General features: G+C 46.6%; 1 protein-coding gene across 1 annotated transcript in view; it reads right to left on the bottom strand.

Annotated features, from left to right (window-relative positions):
* Nucleotides 1-21,249, bottom strand: part of ZC3H3 (zinc finger CCCH-type containing 3) — a 127,564-nt gene that overhangs the window by 41,989 nt on the left and 64,326 nt on the right. The window contains exon 5 of the mRNA XM_084208629.1: nucleotides 415-608. Coding sequence (XP_084064755.1) covers nucleotides 415-608 — 194 coding nt within the window. The remainder of the gene's footprint in view (nucleotides 1-414; nucleotides 609-21,249) is intronic.

Below are 21,249 nucleotides of genomic sequence, written 5' to 3'. Positions count from 1 at the left end.
TTCATCAAAATGGGGGCATCATTCCATAGTTATCTGCAGAATGATCCTCCCAAATTTTTAAATCCATATTGAACATAATTTGATCAGCATCTCAACCACATTCAACCTTGTGGTGCTGTTTGAAATTATCCAAGATTTTGCTCATTAAACCAAGTTTAACGGCATGTCTCCACAAGCTTGAATTAAGTCTGACTTTAAAAAAAAAATCAATTCCCCTAAACTTTTAATTTCTCCAACATTATTTCCCCTTGCTATAAAGCAAGAACAGCACTTGGCACCATGGGATGTCCACCACCTTCACATCTGGAATTCTATGAGGCCGGAGGATGAGTCGCAACCTACAGGCTGGGAATAAACAACTAAAAACTGAACTCAATAGATTTTGGACGTGAAGTGGGACAAATTCCTGCTCACCTGCTCTGATGGGAGTTCTGGTGACCAGATCCCTGACACGGAGAGGGCTGCTGGAAGTTTTGGAGAGTTTGTTGGCCGACACCCGGTACATGACGCCACCGATGCAGCGGAAGCCTTTGTTCCTCCAACGCTGTTGGACGAGCTGGGATTTGCCACCTTGGAGTGAGGGTCGGGTTTGGTTTAACAATGGGGATCTGCAGGAAAAATAAAGTCAAGGTCAGACTAAATTTGGGAAAATGTCACAAGGAGGTGCTGCTTCATGAGCAAACCATGAGATTGGAGACTCATGGAATGGTTTGGGTTCAAAGGGACCGTCAAGATCATCTCATTCCAACCCCATTTTCAAGGGCAGAGACAGCTCCCACTAGAATGGAGGAGATGTATGGAAGAAGCAGGGTTGTTCTTGCTGTTCATAGAGGAAAAGCTCTGATTCCTCATGACTGACACCAAAAAACTGACCTTCAGGGACCCTCCCCCAACTTCTCCCACCCTTGCTTGCATCTCCAGCCCCAGAAACAAGGAAATGTGGATGCAATCCCATGAGAGAATCAGCAAGGTGGGACCTTCACTGAGCTTAGCCAAGTTTTATGGAGCTCTACAAGCTTTGACATCCCTGGAAGTACATCAAAACCAGGTGGGATGGGACTGAACAACCTGATCCAGTGGGTGGCATCCCTGTCAATGGCAGGGGTTTGGAACTAGATGGTCTTTAAGGTCCATTCCAACCCAAAACATTCCAAGAGTCTGTATTTTTGGTATCATCATTCCTATTATGAATCAGATACCACAACTTTAATATTTTTATTCTGCCCCAAAACCTGGCTCTTGGAAGGATTTCCCTCAATCCCTGCATGGGACAAATCACCCAAGAGCATTTCTATTCTCCACCAGTCACCTGGAGTTGATGCTGGACCTCACTCAGCAGGGTCTAGTGGGTGGGGCTGGGGACCTGTTCCCACCTCCTCGACTCTCCCTAACTTCACAAAGCCAGTATTGAGGCAGCGAGATGGAAATATATCAGGAATCCTGATCCAGTTACTGTTGACCATAATATTATTCTGAAGGACCAGTTAAGTTCTGAACTGATACCTGAGGGATAAATATCACAGAATCCCAAAATCTTTTAGAAAAGATCTCCAAGGCTATGAAGTCCAACCTGTGACCGATAACCACATTCTCAATTAGGCCAGAGCACTGAGTGCTACGTCCAGGCATTCCTTGAGCACCTCCAGGGATGGGGACTCCATTCCACCTCACTGGACAGCTCATCCCAATGTTTAACAACCCCTTCCATGAAGAAATTCCTTCTGATGTCCAACCTGAACCTCCCCTGGCACAGCTTGAAGCCATTTCCTCTCATCCTGTTGCTGGCTGACAGGGAAAAGAGGCCAACCTCCACCTTGCCACATGTCCCAGAGAGGCTCCTCTGTCACCCAAAATCCTGTCCACTCCATGACCTGATATCTCCTGCACCACCCCACCTCCCTCCCAACTCACAACGCAGCCTCCCAGCTCGTTCCTATCCATCCCCCATTATCCAAACAGAGCCACTGCAGCCAAATCAAATCTCCTCCAATATCAGTCGCCTTCCTCATTTAGCGCTAATCCAAACAGTAATTTGTTTATGCAAATTAGAGCTCTAATTTTGTATTAGCCCAAACTATGCTCATAATGCTATTAGCAGAACGTATATAAACCGCGCATTACCGGAGAATATCCGTAAATTAAGATCCCGCTATCCTATCAGCGGAATGCAAACCCCGATGAGCATTTCCTTTAAATGAACATGTGCTCCAAAGAAAAAGAGAGCTGGAAAATGGAATAGTTACATTTCCTAATGCTGAGCGTGACAGCCTATTCATTCCGGAGGGCTGTTGCCACTGGCTACCGAGCTCGGAAAATTTGCTGCCTGGTTTTTGTGGAAGGGGATGGGAATTCGATAAATTCCTCATTTCAGGTCCCCCAGGGTTTCCTCCTCACGGAACTGCTCCAGAGAGGAGCACCAACTCTTAGTGACTTGCAAAGGAGTCACGGCGGTGGCGTCGTTGGGTGAAGGTGGCGATGGCACGAGGGACATTTGGGTCACTCATGGATCACCCAGCACATCCCAGAAAACTCCAGCAAGGCCAAGGATGCACCCAGCAGTGGCTGCAGGACCTGAAGAAAGGTTGTGTGGCCGTATCAGGGGCAATAAAATAATATCAAATATTGAACAGCCAGGAGGGTGACAGAGATGATTCTCACTCTCTATTCTGCTTTTCGGAGATCCCATCTGGAGTTCTGTGTCCAGCTCTGGGGTCCCAGCAGTAGAAGGACATGGATCTGTTGGAGCAGATCCAGAGGAGGCCATGGAGATGCTCCATGGGCTGGAGCCCCTCTGCTTTGGAACCAGGCTGTGAGAGGTGGGGGTGTTCAACCTGGAGAAGGGAAGGATCCAGGGAGACATCGCTGTGCCTAAAGGGACTCCAGGAGAGCTGGAGAGAGACTGTGGAAAAGAGATGGAGTGCCAGGACACAGGGAATGGCTTCCCACTGCCAGAGGGTAGAATTAGGTAAGATACTGAGAAGGAATTCTTTCCAGGAAGGGTGGTGAGGTGCTGGAATGGAGTTTCCGGAGAAGCTGCAGCTACCCCATCCCTGGAAGTGTCCAAGGCCAAGCTGGATGGAGCTTGGAACAATCTGGAATACTGGAAGGTGTCCTTCCCCATGGCTTCCACAGAACTGGATGAGCTCTAACCTTCCACCCCAAGCCATTCCAGGATTCTAATGAAGGTATTGCAAAATGGCACCGTGGTTGTGACAAGACCCATCCCAGTTCTATCCATGTCCTCTTCCTCCCAGAGACACACCCCTGGGAAGGACCCCAGGATGCTCCATTCCTCCATTCACAGGGGCTGTAGTGCCAGCGGATTTGGGGCTCCTTTTTCCCAGCTGAATCAGTCCCTTTAAGGACTTCTGCAATTCCATATATATTCCCTATATGTTATCTCTGGGTAACACATAGAGATATCCACACATCTATTTCCATATAGATACACACATAATTGAATATATATACTCTGAGTGTATGTATTGAAATACAAGATCTATATATTATATAGAATAACAAATATTGATACTTTCATACATAAAACTATATATTATCACCTGTATTCTCTGGGTCTCCTATATCCATCAATTATCTCTAGATACTATTGAATATATGCACTGAATGCATATATTGAATTATATATGTTCAATAACATCTAGATATGTTAAATATATATATTTATTAATACTTAGGGGTAATTTATATGAGGCCTAGATACTATTTTTATTCTTAGTACTTTATATTATTCATATATTATTGAATATATAGAATATATATAGAATTACAGATATTCACTAATATATAGGTAATACAGATAATATATAGATATTGTTTTCTATACATTATACATTTCATATTTTCCTTAACTCTAGTAGAGGGGAGGGAAGAAATCAGGGGTTCCTCCAACATTCCCCACTCTGGTTTGTAGGGAAAGGCTGGGATATGGCACAGCTGTGGAAGCAATCAGATGTATAGATACACTATATATATACATATATATATAAACTAAATAGACATATATCTACATATAGGATAAAAATATTTAAATATTTTAGGTATTTAAATCGATATTGTATCTATATAATTATATATATATAATTATATCGATATACTATATGTAGATATATTCATATACATTAAAATATTCTATATCTAGAGAGATACTTCCAATATCTATATATCTTGTATATAAATTTACATGCATGCCCTAATACATTATATTATCACATAGACACACATATATGAGATAATATATTAAATGAAACCTTTTTTGGCTGCAATGTCAATAAAACCCAACACACCCCAAACCTTGCACAGCCCCAGGGGCTGCTCACACCACCTAAGCCTGACTCACTGGTTTAAGCACCAGTTTAACACCCAGTTGGTTGAATCCCCCAAATCCTGAGGATATTTAATTTCCTGCCTTCCTGCTCTCAGATCACCAAAGTGGTCATCTTTAGAATTCCTTGGGGATAGCCAAGCTCCAAACTGAGGGAGCCTCCAAATGCAGACGCGGTATCAGAACATCCCCACTGAGGCAGGAAGTTGGAACAGGATGATTTTTAACGTTCCTTCCAATCCATTCCACGAAACTATGATTTTTTCAAGGATTTTGACAAACAACATCAAAACTCATCTCATTCCCCAAAAGGAGTGGGGCTGAACCTCCTCTAATTTAGAGTTGCTGCATTTTTGAGGGAGACAAGTGACCTCTGGGTGGTCTCCAAGAAGAACATCTGCTGAGACTGACAAAGTCCCAAGGGCCACCAGACTGAAGCTATGGAATCATCACAGAATGATTTGGGTTGAAAGACATCTTCAAAATCACCAAGTTCCAATCCCCCTCCATGGGCAGGGCCACTTTCCAGTAGAACAGGTCACTCCATGCCCCATTCAACCTGGCCTTGAACACTTCCAGGGATGGGGAGTCCCAACCAGGAGCTTAGTTTGAGCTCATTGGAGGCTTGGCTACCTCCATTTCCAACTTCTGGGCAGTGCAAATGTCCAAGTAGTGATGTCCCCTCATCCTTTTATATATATAAAGTAATACTTATTAGAATATTTACTGAATGTATTATCTATTCTATTAGGCAGGATATTTATTGTATTATAGGAGCCTATATTATAGGGAAATTATGTTTATATGGAAAAACCATGCCCACACAGAAGAGCGGCGAGGGAACTCAACTTCCCAAACTTAACTTACAGGAACCCTTTATTTCCCTCTGAATCCAAGCTGTTGCTCCCAAGTGCTCATGTGTGGCCCCAACACAGCCACCAGTGTGTGTCCCCCTCCCTCTCAGTGACATCCAAGCTGGTGGTGGCAGGGAAAAGCCACTGGTGAGGGCACGGAGCCGAACGCCCATGGCTTTTCATCGGCGGCGGGATCCCAGCTCTCCGTGGAATTGTTACCCTAATGGAAAGGACGGCCTTTGGAAATGAACTGTATTGACAAAAGAGGATAAAATTAACGAGATAATAGCCGGGCCAAGGACCTGAAGAATACACTGGGGCCTCTCGACACGAGGGCCTTGTAATTCCCTTTCTGCCGCGCATCCCGCGGATCTAAAGAGTCCTCCCGTCCATCCACAAGGCCCCGCTCCGGCAGGAAATTTCATTAACGCTGGAAAATAGGAAAGGTATTAAGCGTGGATAATGAAGGCTAGAGTGTGAACAGTGCCTTAAGATAGTCTTCTTTCTAGCCTTTGTAATGGGAGGCATGAACTTTCCCTTCAAATCCATTTCTAATCCATTTGAAATACTACAGCAAATTATCTCCCCTTCAGCCCAAGAGCGGCCGGCCAATTTACTCCGAATAGAAGTGACAATGCTCTGGAATTTATCGCCATAACCTTGACTACACAAGGTTGAGGGTTGTCTTTCCCCCACCCCCAGAGTGGACAGCGGAAGAAAAATTTTTAATGAAGAGGGGGTGGAGGAATGTCATAAAAATGTTTAAAAACAGCAGCGAGGCTGGCGTGGGTTCAATGGCGGCTACGGGGGAAATCAGAGCCTTATGCTAAAAATGTTACAGGCTGATAAAACTCTTTAGTGCCAGGTTGGATGGGGCTTGGAGCAACCTGGGCTAGTGGAAGGTGTCCCTGTCCATGGTAGGGGTTTGGACAAAATGATCTCTAAGGTCCCTCCAAACCCAAACAATTCCATGATTCTGCAGGAGGAGGTTCAGGCTTTTCCAGTGCATCTCTCGAAGCAGCAGCAACTTTGCCTCACTCAGAACATTTCATGCTGCTGCTTAGTAGGTGCTTGTGTGGACCAAGTCTGATTTCCGAGGATCAAACATCACCCTGCTGTGTCCTTCAGAGAATTCCACAGGCATTTAGGTGGGAAAAGTTCTCCAAGATCACCCAGCCCAACCATTCTCCCAGCACAGCCAAGGCCACCACATTCCAAAGTGCCACATCCAGACAGACATTAAATTCCTGTAGGTATGGGGATTCCACCACTGCCTTGGGCAGCCTGCCCAACCTTTCCCAGCCTTGGGAAAAAAGTTTCCCAATATCCAAACTAAACCTCTCCTGGCACAACCTGAGGCTATTTCCTATTTTCTTGTTCCCTGGGAACACATCCTGAACCCCACCTGGATCCACCATCCTGTTAGGGAGTTGTGGAGAGTCAGAAGGTCCCCCCATGAGCCTCCTTTTCTCCAGGCTGAGCTTCCCCAGATCCCTCAGCACTTCCTGGTGCTCCAAACCTCTCCCCAGCTCCATTCCCTTCTCAGAATGGAGCTCCAAACCTGCTCAGAATGGAGTAAAACCACCAAAACTTCAGCCAGGAGCTAGCAAGTCATCCTGGGAAAATACATTCCCTCTTCAAATAATCTATGTTTAAGATTATTATTTTACATATTAATCTAAGTAAAAAGGAAAAAAAACCTGGGAGATTCCCAAGCCAACATGGAAAACAAAGGTTAAAAACAAGAATGGGTCGCTCCATCCTGCTCAGATTTAACACCCCCATCCCCTCATCAACACAAGACCGTGTGATCCAAAAACTCCACCCAAACCCCCGCAAAAACTCCCTTATACTTGAAATGCAACATTTTTAGAGTATTTGATATCTCTAAGTTAAACACAACCCCACGAGCAGAGCAGGAACATCCCAGCGGCGTTTCCAGCCGGCTGAAACGGAGAGGATTTCCCGGCACTGGCGGCGATACAAGTGGCTCTTAAAGAATGGTTTTCTTTTACTACTGGATTTCTTCTTTGGGCTTAGCTTATATATTTTTTTTAAAGTAATCCTTACATAGTCAGAAATCACATTTGCATGCTGGCATTTGAATCCCGAGGAAAGAGCGGATCATCGCGGGGGCAATGGTTATGGAAAGCAACAGGGAGAGAGGTGAGGAAGGCGGGAGCTTGTCTGCCACAAGCCTGGAAGGTGGCAATGGAAAATCCTCATTCAGGAAGAAAAAAAAAACCCAAAAAATCACATTTTCCTCAGTCATTCATAATTCCTTAGCAAACAACACAGGATTTAGGGCTAGAAGCGTTCCTCAAACACACCAGGAGTGCTCCAAGATGTCCCTCGGAAGCTTCTCCATCTTTATCCTCACCCACCAGATCCCTGAAGATCCCAAATCTACATCTAAAAGCAAGTAATTCCACTAAAATGTTTGATTTATGGGATTTTTATCAGCATTGACACTTTCTCCTTAAAATAATAAAAGTCAAGCCTCAAATAAACACTTTCTACACTAAGATTTAATTTATTTGAAGAACCTGATTGAGATAATTCAAATCATTCAGTCCATTGTTGATGATATTTGAGGTTGGAAAAGTGATTGGAAATTAAAAATAGAAAGGGATGTGTCTTTTCCCCACATACATCCATAAATACAGAGGATCCATTAGTTTTAAATACACAGTGATGGGCAAAAACACATTAATTTACCCATAAACAATTCCCTCCTTTCAATACTTACTTCTAATTATGAAACAAACACTTAAAATCACCCCCTATTTTAATTTGGTTCAATTGAATCTGAATTTCCATTCAAATGCAGCTTAATGTTAATCTCAAGGAAAAAAAATAATAATCCAGATCCAGCCCAGATCTCATTTAGCATTTTCAAAACCTGGGAAAAATTATGAATTTCAATGAGCACCTATTAAGCTCTTTAATTACCTAAATAAAGACGTACCCTCCCAATAAATTCCCCTGACCTGGAAAGGAAAATAGTTGCAAATAAATTTAACGGTTATCAACCAATGAGAACAGAGATTCCTCCACAAAAAAACCCCAGAAAAATCAGAAACGTGGCATCACACCTGTAATGAAGTATTGTGGAGGAGATTTTCATGGTTTTCCCCAGTTTCCACATCCCATAGCAGGATGTCTCTTGCCAATCCTTACATAGACTGGATAACTTTTCAAATAACTCCACGTGGAAAGACCCAGGTATGAACAAAATATCCTGATCTCCTTGCAGAGGCTTCTCGAAGGGCTGCAAAATTTACAGGCAACTTTGGGCTAAACTGAGGGGGAACATTCCATAGAATCATGGGATGGTTTGGGTGGGAAGGGACCTTCAAGATCACCTAGTCCCAATCCCCTGCCATGGGCAGGGACAACTTCCACTAACCCAGGTTGTTTCAAGCCCCACCCAACCTGGTCTTGGACACTTCCAGGGATCCAGGAACAACCACAGCTTCTCTGGGAATTCCATTCCAGCTCCTCCCCACTCTCACAAGAAAGAATTTTTTCCAATATCCCATCTAATTCTGCCCTCTGGCAGTGGGAAGCCATTCCCTGTCTCCTGTCCTTCCATCCCTTGTCCCAAATCCCTTTCCAGCTCTCCTGGAGCCCCTTCAGGCACTGAAAGGGACTCTTAAGCTCTCCCTGGAGACTTCCCTTTTCCAGGCTGGACATTCCCAGCTCTCTCAGCCTCGCTCCAGAGCAGAGGGGCTCCAGCCCTTGGAGCATCTCCGTGGCCTTCTCTGGATTTGCTCCTGCAGCTCCACATCCCTCTGCTGTTAGACCCCAGAGCTGGAGGCAGCTCTGCAGGTGGGATCTCACCTGAGGAGGGTGGAAGGGTTGAAATTCCTCCTCTCCTGCTGTCCACACTGTGGCATAAGCCCAGGACACAAGGAATTTTTGGGTTCCGGCACACATGGATAAGGCACATTCAGTTTTTCATCCACCAACACCCCCAAATCCTCCTCAGGGCTCCTCTCAATGCATTCCCCACCCGGCCTGGGTCTTTCCTTGGGATTGTCTCATCCACTTGGAGGACCTTGGCCGTGGCCTTCCCGAGATCTGCACTGGCCCAGCCTGTAACAGTCCCTCTGGATGCCATCTCTTCCCTCAAGTGTCATTATTTCTTCCCACTGGATTTATTGCTATTTCCCTCTGAAAGCCATTCAGCCCCATGCTGCCATCCCCTTTCATCTCCCCACTGTGTCCATGAAAAGCCAAAGCTCCACATGGCACTTGGCAGCTCCCGCAGGGCTCATGATCCTACTTCAAGCCAGAGAAAGCCCTGAAATCCTGCCAAAACCTTCCAAAATACACAGGAGATCCAGTAACACCTCGAGGAGCTCTGAGCAGTGGGAGAGGAGAGCTCTTTTCCCTGCCCCTGTTTCCTAAATCCCTACTATTGTTTGTAACCCAATTCATTCCTGCAGGAGACGGAGAGCCTGGATACAAACCCAGCTCCATGTGCCAAGCACGAAAAACAGGGAGAGAATTTGCCTTGTGACCAGCTGTGCTGAAGGATTGGTGTGGCCAGGTAAGGAGGGCAGGGATAGAACTGTCCTGGGAGAGCTGGGGATGTCCAGCCTGGAGGAAAGAAGGATCCAGGGAGACCTTAGAGCCTCTTCCAGTGCCTAAAGGGGCACCAAGAGAGCTGGAGAGGGACTTGGAACAAGGGATGGAGTGACAGGGAATGGTTTCCCACTGCCAGAGGGCAAGGAAAGATGGGATATTGGGAAGGAATTCTTCCCTGGGAGGGTGGTAAGGCCCTGGCACAGGTTGCCCAGAAAAGCTGTGTCTATCTCATCCCTGGAAGTGCCTAAGGCCAGACTGGACAGGGTTTGGAGCAACCTGGGATAGTGGCAGGTGTCCCTGCCCATGGCAGGGGGTTGGGACCTTCAAGATCCCTCCCAACCCAAACAATTCTCTAAGCCTGTGCCAGGGCCTCACCACACTCACAGGAATGAACTTTTCCCCAGTATCCCATCTAATGCTGCCTTCCTTCCTCCACCACTGCCCTGTTCCAGAGCTTGACAGCCCTTTCCATGAAGAAATTCTCCCTGATGTCCAATCTAAACCTCCCTTGGCACAACTTCAGGTCATTTCCTCTTGTCCTCCCCACTCCCTGACAGCCCAACTCCAAAGCACCTCCTTGGTTTCCCTCCAGCCCTGGGCCTGATCCCACCCACAGCAAGCCACGGGAAGATCCTCGGAAACAATTCCAACTTCTCCAGCAAAGTTTGTACTACGAAAACACCTCCCTGGAGATGAGACAAAAGCCCCTCTGGAGAAGACAATTTCCCAACGTAAAGCTGTTTTCAAGGTAGGTCAAGTCTCAGCCCAAACCCCCCTGCCAAGGCCCCGTTAAACCGCTTAGGCTGAGCCTGAGAATGGAAATGCTGACGGTCCCTAATACTCGGCTTTCCATCCCGCTGCTCTAATGCTGGCAGCGGATCAGTGATTACACCGGGAAGACCGGGAACTATTGTCCCGTTAATTAGATTCCTTTTACCCCCATTAGCTCAGGCGATTGGACAAAGTTCATTAGGGTTTAACTCTGATTAGCTGAAATGGAGCTCGTGGCGCTCCACGCAGGTGTTGCCGGATTCAGTGGCTCTCTTTGGGAAGCTCCAGGACCTGTGTCCACGTGGATTAATCCTTAATCCCTCCCAGACAGTGTCCTACCACCCTCAGTGATGGGCTAAAACCAGAGGGAAGCGAGAGCAGCTCCTAGACCTTCCCCTGTCCTGGCACAGAAGTGATATTCCTCCCTCTGCTCATCCCTGTAAATCCCATTTCAGAGCTCTGGATGTACTCCAAGCACTGGAATATCCCAGGAAGGCTAATTGCCGAGTATCATTCCAATGCTGCGTCCGCATCCCGACCCAAACGGTTCCAACTCTGAATATTTATCACAATAATCACTCAGACAGGGAGCCAAATCCCACTGGAGGCTTTCCCTCCTGCCTGCTTTCCAAAAATACCTGGGATAATTGCTTTTTCCAAAGATATTTTCCCTTTAAATGTTCTTTTCCTCACGCAGGAAACAGCAATAATACTATGAAGAGCCAGAACAGCTGATACATATTAATTAAAGCAAATATCTCGGACAAGGAGCAGGATTCCATGGAAAAGCAGGAACTCAGCATGGAAGAGGTTAAAGACGTTCAGTGGCGCTGTGCTGAAAGGAATTATCCGCTGGGAAAACACCAGCTACTGCCTGCCTCTGGAAAACCCCATGCCCACAGCTTGCACTGGGGATGGATACACATCCACAGGTGATGCATTTTGAAAACGAAATTTGAATTTGATTAATTAATTAAAATTTAAATTAAATTTAGCTACAAAGGCGGAGAAAACAGTGTATATATTATTTCCCCCCCCCCCAAAGAATTGGTTTACCTGACATTATATTAAACTTAAGGAGTAAATAAGAAATTCAGATGTTGACTCCCAAACTTATTTCTCCAAATTTTAAGCAGGTGGCTGTATATCTGTCTGGTGATCTCCTTACCATTTATAAGCTGACCCACAACAAAACAATTGGAGCAGCACTGTCAGCTCTGATTCCTTGGCGTGAATTCCCAGCATCCCTATAATTCCATGATCCAGTAAATACTTTATATCAACACTGTCTACACCTGGATAAGTGTATACATAACATATATGGAATCAGGGAATCATTTAGGTTGGAAAAGATCACGAAGATCATGAATTCCAAGATCATGAAGTCCAACCTTTGACTGATCCCAAACTTGTCACCCAGACCAGAGCACTGAGTGCCACATCCGGGCATTCCTTGAACACTCCAGGGATGGGGACTCCACCACCTCCCTGGGCAGCACATTCCAACCCTTTCCATGATGAAATTCCTCTTGATGTCCAACCTGAACCTCTCCTGGTGTAGTTTGAGGCCATTTCCTCTGGTCCTGTCCCTTATTTCCTGGGAGCAGATTCCCACCCCCAGCTGGATCCACCTCCTCTCAGGGAGTTGTGCAGAGCCAGAAGGTCCCTCCTGACCCTCCTTTTCTCCAGGCTCAGCCCTCCCAGCTCCCTCAGCCACTCCTGGTGCCCCAGATTCTTCCCAGCTCCATTCTCTTCCCTGAACACATTCCAGCCCTTCCATGTTTGCCTTGTGAGGGACCAAAATTCCCGCCAGGACAGGAAGTGTCCCAGCACTACCAGAACAGGAGGATGGACACTGCCCTGGGCCTATGAACACAACATGGCTGCTACAAGCCAGGTGCCAGTGGCCTCCTTGCCCACCTGGGCTCACCTTTAGCCACTGCCACCAGAACCTCAGAGTCCATTTCCATCTCTCCAGCCCTTCATCCATAAGACTGGAGCATTCCATGAGGTTGTGATCCAAGTGCTGGATCCAACACTTGGCTTTGTTGACCTTCACACTGCTGGACTCGGCCCATCCACCCAATTTGTATTCACATATAAAATACATGTTATATATATTTTATAAATGTAGACATGCATAATTAATAAATACATATCTATAAAAATTTGGATCTGCTTCCAAGAGAAAGAGAAATTAAAAAAAAGGTCCAACACTTCTGAGAGCGTCAGTCCATCAGATACTCACCAGGAAGACACTTAAAGGAATTCAGCTCTGACTCTGAATATATGGAATGGATAAAAATGATTCAGAGGCCCCCATCAAGGGGCAGGGGGTTGGTTCCTTGTCCTAATTGCATCGCCTACATTCCAAAGGATATCGCTCCATTATTAAAGGGTCGGGACCATTTTATGTGCTCACATCTCTTCAATTGGAATTTGGATCAATGGATGCATTACAAGCTTTGCCTTTAAGAGCCTAATAAACAACAAGATGGAAAGGAAAATTCGCTGGAAGATGACGCTTTTAAAAATCCATTTCCAGGGGAGAAAACGGGACGTGGTGAAGGGGGGTGCGACCGAACCAAAAAGATGGAAATAAAGTTGAAAAGGTCAGGATAAACATGAGAAAAAAAGAGAATTCTGCCCTTCTGCCCTGCTCAGGTGAGGCTACACCTGGAATTGTTCATCCAGCCCTGGGGCTAACATCAGGAGGACGTGGAGATGCTGGAGCAAATCCAGAGGAGGCCAGGGAGATGCTCCAAGGAATGGAGCCCCTCTGCTCTGGAGCCAGGCTGGGAGAGCTGGGAATGTGCAGCCTGGAGAAAGGAAGGTTCCAGGAACACCTCAGAGCTCCTTCCAGGGCCTGAAGGGGCTCCAGGAGAGCTGGAGAGGGACTTGGGACAAAGGATGGAATGCCAGGACATAGGAAATGGCTTCCCACTGCAAGAGGGCAGGGTTAGATGGGATATTGGGAAGAAATCCTTTCTGGTGAGGATGATGAGACCCTGGCACAGGATGCCCAGAGAAGCTGTGGCTGCCCCATCCCTGGAAGTATTCAGTGGTGGGTTGGATGGGGCTTGGAGCAACCTGGGATAGTGGAAGGTGTCCCTGTCCATGGCTGGGGTCTGGAATGGGATGATATTCCCTGCCAACCCAAACTATACCATGATTTTACAATATGGATGCTTCCTTGAGACAGGTAACAAGCTACATTGATAATATAACTATAAATAAATCATTTAGCAATAAAGAAAATAAATTTGTCTGTTAATAAAATAATAATTAAAATAATAAATAAATTAAAATCCTGGCAGCATTTGCACTTCAAAACAGCCTAGAGATGATTTTATTCAGGGATTGTGGGGGAAAATTTGGGCGAGGGTTTGGTTTCATGCGATTTTGATGGCTCCATCAAAATTTGGCATATTGTGTTCAACATGTGTCCAAAGAGAAAACAAATTAATTCTTGCTCTCTCATTAAGTCCAAATTAGCCTTTCCCACACCAGACCCATACAGAGCTGTCTCCCTCTGCTGACACCAGACCCAGAGCAATCCCCAAACTCCCAAAAACCTCACAAAAATCTCCAGGCCAACCAAAAAAATGGGGAAACCTTCCTAAATGAATCCAAAACTTGCCTCCAGCTTGTAGCACTGACCCAACCCTCCAGATGATGGGATGCAACTTCCTTGGCATCATTATCCCTCTCTTGCCATGTCTCCATGGAGAAGTGGATGGAAAAGGATTTTTATGATGCCCTAGGGCATCATTACCTGCTCTGGAACCCCTCTCACAAGCAGGCAGGTACCACCAGCACCTCAGTTCCCACTGAGGGTTTGCCCCTCATAAAGCTGCTCAGCCTCCACCCCCACCCCAGGGCTCCCAAATACCTCCATGTGGAGCACCTCCACTTCAATATGTCCACAGAAAATCCTAAACTGTCACCTTCTGAACCAAAGTTGGATCTAACTCCTGAATGAAGAGAAAAAAGCAGACGTGCTTCTGAATTTATAAACAGTCAACACCAGCACAAATGGATAAAGCAACAGCTGGAAGAGCTGCGAAGGTTTTTGGCATCCCATGGCACGCAAAAACTGGAGGAACACTTTTCCTGGGACTCCTGAAGAGCAGGAGAAGTTGTGAAGTTCACCTTTATCCAGAGCATGAGGAAAAACATGCCCTCACAGCGCTTATCCTGACTTGATTTCCCTGGTTTTCACAGAGGGGAAATAAAGGCAAAGCTTTCCCTGGGAAGAACAGCATGGACACCCACAAGCAGGGAATCTGCTGAGGGTTCTCCAGGAGCTGAGAGCTGGCCACCTCACCACATGACCTGCATAGATTTCCATCCACATCATTAGGAAATGTCTTTTCTCCCCTTATCCAACCCCAGAAATAATCATCCCAGAAATCCCTGTGACAAGAGGACCATAAAAGACTCCATATCCCAGGTCGGGACTCCAGAGGGAAGAAATCAAATCCATGACTTCAACATTCTGGATCCTTGCAATCAACCAAGCAACTAAAACTGATTAGACCCACTCTGATGCTGTCCCAAAGATGGGACATGAGCTGGGAATGGTGTGAATTGTGGGAATTGCTCTTCTCCCTGTCCCCAACAGAGTCGACTGCAACCCAACGGGACCCAAGACCGGCACCGATCCCGTCCCACCGGCAGGGAGAGGAGGGAAAGCAGAGCCTGGAGAAGAAGACAGCGAGATGGCCGTAATTTATACTCTCCTGCCTCTACTTTATGGCTTTCTTAATTCGGCTCCTGCTACTATTAATGTAGTTAATGTTGAGATTATATCTATTTTCTGGCGTCAGGCAGTGATTTATCCAAGCCATTTTTCCGGAGCCGGCTCCCACGCTGTTAAATCAAGCGACTGCCAATTAAGTGCTGACTGGGGAAGTGGATGCAATCTTAACAGAGATCTAACCACAAATTAAGCCGGGCGTTCAAGTTCGCAAGGCTGAAGCGCTGAACCGTGCCGAGCTGGGAAAACAGAAAACAAAAGCAATCCCCAAAACAATGTGAAAAAATAAAATCCACCTCTGACTTTAAGAAGGAAGTTGCCTTTCCCAGTGGGATGGTGCTCATTAGTCAGGCTTTGGGGGGGTCATTGCTTTTGGGGCCATCATCCAGCAATGAAAACCAGGCAGAAGGAGGAGCTGCCTGGTTTGGATTGAAAATTCAGGAGTGGGTTTGGAAATATCTGTCTGGCAAACTGAAAGTGGGAATGGGAGTTCTTTGATCCACCAGCAACTCCAGGTATCCCAGAGTTCATGCAAGATCAAGCTGTCTCCAGGTTTGTAGGAGAGTCCAACCAACTGCCCAGAGTTAATTTTTGATGTGAAATCATAAAATCCAGGAATGGTTTGGGTTGGAAGAGACCTTAAAAATCATCTCATTCGAACCCTTCTGCCATGGGCAGGGATACCTTTCACTGGACCATCCCAGCCTCATCCAACCTGACCCTGGACACTTCCAGGGATGGGACAGCCAAAGCTTCTCTGGACAAACCTCAAATTCCTCTGGATGTCCCAGTGCCCCAAGACAGGATGTACCATGATCAACAACAGCAATGCCCAGAGGTTTTCAGGAGAGATCACAGAATATTTGAGGCTGGAAGGAATCCCTGGAAGTCTGGCCCAATGCCCTGCTCCAGCAGGGCCCTCCAGAACCAGTTGCCAACCACCAGGTCTAGATGATGGCTTTAAACTGGCAGTGGGAAGGACTAGATGGGATATTGGGAAGGAATTGTTCCCACAGAGGGTGGGAAGGCCCTGAAATGGGATTCCCAGAGAAGCTGTCCCATCCTTGGAAGTGTCCAAGGCCAGGTTGGACAGGGCTTGGAGCAACCTGGGATAATGGGAGGTTTCCTTGCCCATGGCAGGGAGTGGAACTCGATAATCTTGCAAGTCCCTTCCCACCCAAACCCTTCTATGGTTTTCAAATACCTTAATAGGGAAGATCTCACACCAAAGCTTAAGAGGTTCTGGGGGTTCCCCAGTATCTTGGTGGGACTTGCTAGGCTCCATTACCTCAGATGCATCTGGATACCAGCTCAGGTGTCCACATCCCTATGCCAGGTAGATACCAAAATGCCCATGGGGCATCTCCAAGGATGCCATCGTCTGCAGGAGGACACAGCATGACTAAATTCAGAAGGTTCGCCTTCGGCAGGTGGCCACCAGGAACCACAGAAATTACTCCAAACCTGTTGTCCTGCTTTCAGAAAGAGGCAAAAGAGCTCTGCTCCTCCCCAGCCTGTGACTCGACCATTAGAAATCCTTTCCTGCATCCGTGATTTGCCTCGGGAGCCATAAGGAAGAGCAATACACGACACTGAGAGTGATTATTAATAATGGTGAGGAGTCGTTGAGATAACAACTCATGATAAGTGGGGAACGTTTTTATGGCCCTTGAATATTGAGCAGGATTTTTAAAAAATTAAAAATAAAAGAGAAGGAGAAATCCAACTGATACATACAGGGCGGAATGAAAATTCTGAAGATCACAGTGTTACAGCCACCCCAATGGCCAGGGATTAAATCAAAGGACAAGAAAAAACAGGTAAAAGACTGCAGTGTGTCCTGACAGGTGAAAAGGGACCTTTGGGGAGGGCAGGAGCAATTCCTGCCAGCTGCAGAAATCCAATCTGAGGGAAACAGCATCCAGAGCTCCAATCATAAATACTCAATCAACGAGGACAAATGACTCTGTATCTCCATCACAATAAAAGGAACTTGTCCCTGAAGGAAAGAAGGCTCCAGGAAGACCTCAGAGCCCCTTCCAGTGCTTAAAGGGGCTCCAAGAGAGCTGGAGAGTGACTTTGGACAAGGGATGGAGTGACAGGACATGGGGAATGGCTTCCCAATGCCAGGGTTAGAGGGGATATTGAGAAGAAATTCTCTTAAGTGGCACAATGGGAACAACCACCTGGCTTGGCAATGCAGGAAAATCTCCAGCTTTCTGCTTTGCCTTTGGAATCCCAAAGTGGTTCCTTGGCATACGAGACAACACCACCAGAATGCAGTGATGGGAATGGGATGATACTACAAACCCCAGTACTTGGCCATGTGTGCTGGAACCTGGAAATTCCCCCATGTCCTGGACTCATCCCACAGTTGGGAAAGCAGGCAAGAGAGGAATTCTGCCCCACTCAGGTGAGTCCCACCTGCAGAACTGCCTCCAGCTCTGGAGCCCAATATCAGAAGGACGTGGAGCTGCTGGAGAGACTCCAGAGAGGCTGCAGAAATGTTCCAAGGGCTGGAGCCCCTCTGCTCTACATGCAGGCTGGGAGAGCTGGGAATGTCCAGCCTGGAGAAGGGATGGATCCAGGAACACCTCAGAGCCCCTTCCAGTGCCTGAAGGGGCTCCAGAAGAACTGAAGAGGGATAAGGATGGGGGAACAGGACACAGGGAATGGCTTCCCACTGCCAGAAGTGTTAGGGAGGGTTAGATGGGATACTGAGAATAAATTCTTTGCTGTGAGGGTGGTGAGGCCCTGGCACAGGTGGCCCAGAGAAGCTGTGGCTGCCCCATCCCTGGAAGTGTCCAAGGCAGGTTGGACAGGGCTGGAAGCAACCTGGGATAGTGGAAGGCAATCCCTGCCCATGGCAGGGGCTTGGAACATGATGATCTTAAAAAGTCCTTCCCAACCTAGATCATCTGATCATTCCATGAGTTTTCAAAGCAATTAAAATCCCAAAGTGGTTGAAGTGTACACAGGGAGTCCAAGGGGATCTGGGGAAGCCTTTACCCAGTTTGTGCCAGTCTCCAACGGAAGCTCTGCCCTGCTTCAGAACACCCAGTGCCTTCCATGAGCTGCGATGCCACACAATTATCCCAGCTTTACACTCAAATTAAGTCCTCAAATACCATCAGGGAATACTTCAAGCAGGACTTCAGAAAGTCCTTATTAATCTTAGCATTAAAATAATACACATTCATCTCCAGCAATAGGTGAGCCAGCAACCTGATGAATACATTACATGAAGGTTTTGCATTAAAAAGGATAAATTCCTTGAATTTAGCTGACAAAAACCCAATCACAAAGGGATTCCAGGTCACCTTCACCACGACATCCTGCTGCAACCAATTGGTGAGATTAGCTCTGAACCACTGGGGGAGAAAGATGAGTTTGAATTATGCAGGCAGACTAAAAACTATTGATTATTGCAAAGTTGGTTTACTACCACCCTTAAACCTGGCCTAAAAGCGGTATTTAAACCAGTGTTTAATTATGTAAGTTGGCTCCACAGCAGTGGAGTTTTTAGCTCTTCCTTTTCCAGTTTGAAGTCTCACCCAGGTTCTTTCTGGTCACATCATTAGTTATTTTTGGGGAAATCCACCACAGGTTAAGTGCTGCACAAAGCATAACGTGAAGAACATCCTGGCCCCCTGAGATCCAGCATCATAACTCACCCTTGGAACCAGGTCCTCGGCCAAATCCCCTGCTCCACTGACAATGTGCTTTAAATCACATTTTAACATTGATCCAATTAACGCAGCTCTTGCTAAACCAGACAATTTCTCAGTCTCCTCCTGAACATTGCGTGTTCTTGGTTGGGTTTAAAAGTGGTCAAGAAGTTGAGGTCGATCCCAACTCTTCTCTCTTTTCATCTTGATGGCACCCAAAACCACTTGAAGGTTGTTCCTTCCCTAATAATTAACCCCCAAAAGTGACAATTCCCAGCTGTGGGGATGCTGTCTTAGGTATGATTTGTTTTATTTCTTTTAAATCCCACCAGAATATCCTGGATCTGCCCATGTCCTGCTCTCTATGTCCTCAGGACAAATGGGTTGGAGATGGAGCTTGCCCTGATTTTCATGATGCTGACCTCATGTCTTTTTAGTGAGGAGATGCCAGGAGGAGCATGGCAAGGAGCTCACACTCCAAAGGGCTCAACAGGAGACAGTGGGAATGGAAAGGTTCAACAACGGGAAGGAAAAATTCCTGAAATAGGCTCATCTATGGATGGGCAACATCCCAAACTCACAGTCCAACCACCATGAGCTCTGTTGGCACCTACAGCATTTTCCCAAAGCTTATTTAACCCCACCCCAGACGGGCTCCAACACCTCCTCACAATGTTGAAGCAACACTTTGTGAGTTGTCCGAGCTGGTTCTGTGGGGAAGTTTTACCAGGGGATTGCCCATCACAGATGACCCCAAGTGACCACAGCTAACAAGACCCTTCCACCACTGGAACTTCACCCATCTCCCTCTTCCCAGACCTTTGTTTCTGCTTCTCTCGACCCATGTAAACAGATCCTTGGAGCTGAAGCAACATCCAAACACCCACAGGCAGGAGAAGCTGCTTTGAGCAGGATGAACCAGCTCCATTTATCCCAGCTGTCATTCCGTCTCTGAAAAATCAGAGGAAGAGACCTCAATGTCTCAAAATGAAAAAAAATCCCCACGTACAAAATCCTTTGAAAGCGGCTCCAAATTAAGAGCTCCATCGAGGCTGTCAAGCCCCTGCGAGCTGAGTCTACAGCACCTTCCCTGGGAAGAGGGAGCTCGGCCCATTTATTTGGATGATGAAAGCAAAGGGATCTAAAAATTGCACTCCTTCGCTAATGAGCAGCCGAAGGGATCCGTAAGCATAATTCCAGAGGCTGGTAATATTTTATATAATCGGCAAGTGGTTTAAATTGAAAAGCCCCAACTGAATCAATATTTACTGCATTGAAACGAAATGAATAGTAATAAGTCACTAAGCTCCCTGTCCTGTTTCATAAAATAAAAAATTATAAAAATGAGCACAGGCGCGGAGCGACCATCGCATCAACTTTTACGGCACTCGGGGAGTTGTAACCGACTGTTCTCATCAAATCCAAATTGTAAAAAACCTGCCCGAGGAAGCCTCACTCCAGCAGTGCCGACGGGAAAAAAAAGAGGGGAAAAAAATAGGAGGCAAGAGTTTCACCAATGCAGGCAAAAAAGGCTCCCAAAGCTGGGCAAGCAGAGCATTCTTGGATACTCCACAAAGTGCTTTCTACTGGATTTCACACAGAGGATTTGCCAAGATGCCCTCCCAGATGGATCCCAGCCCCCCGAGGATTTTGCCACAGCTCTGGATGCGGCAAATGCAACCCCTGCCCTCCCTCGTGTTTGCAAGTTGGTTGGTGCCACCTGTGCACAGGTGGCAACAAGGCAGATCCACGAGGAGCTGCCCACCCTGGGACTATAAAGCAGGTCCAGGGTGAGATTCATCCTGCCTAATTGCCTGTCCATCCACAAACTCATGGATGACACAGGATTAATGTCAGTGATTACAGAGACAGTGCATCCGGTCAATCCTGTTGATTAAAACAGATTGCCCGGAGAGGGTGTGGACTTCCCCATCCCTGGAAGTGTCCAAAACCAGGTTGGAGAGGGCTTGGAGCAACCTGGGATAGTAGAAGGTGTCCCTGCCCTTGGTAGGAGGTGAAACTGGTCTTAAATCTCCCTTCCAACCCAAATCATTCCATGATTCCATGATCCCAATCCCACATCTTCACATGTTGCACAAATCCTTTTCCCTTCCTCCTTATTCATCAGCTTTTTATTCTTAAAAATCCAGGAGTTCAGAAAAACAGATATTGAGGAGCCAGAGAGTGTCCAGAGATGGGAATGGAGCTGGGAAAGGGTCTGGAGCACTAGGAAGTGCTGAGGGAGCTGGTGAGGCTCAGTCT

The sequence above is a fragment of the Fringilla coelebs genome, assembly GCF_963513975.1.
Source record: "Fringilla coelebs genome assembly, chromosome: 1".
NCBI classification, from domain to species: Eukaryota; Metazoa; Chordata; class Aves; order Passeriformes; family Fringillidae; genus Fringilla; species Fringilla coelebs.
This window is presented reverse-complemented; position numbering and strand designations above follow the sequence as displayed.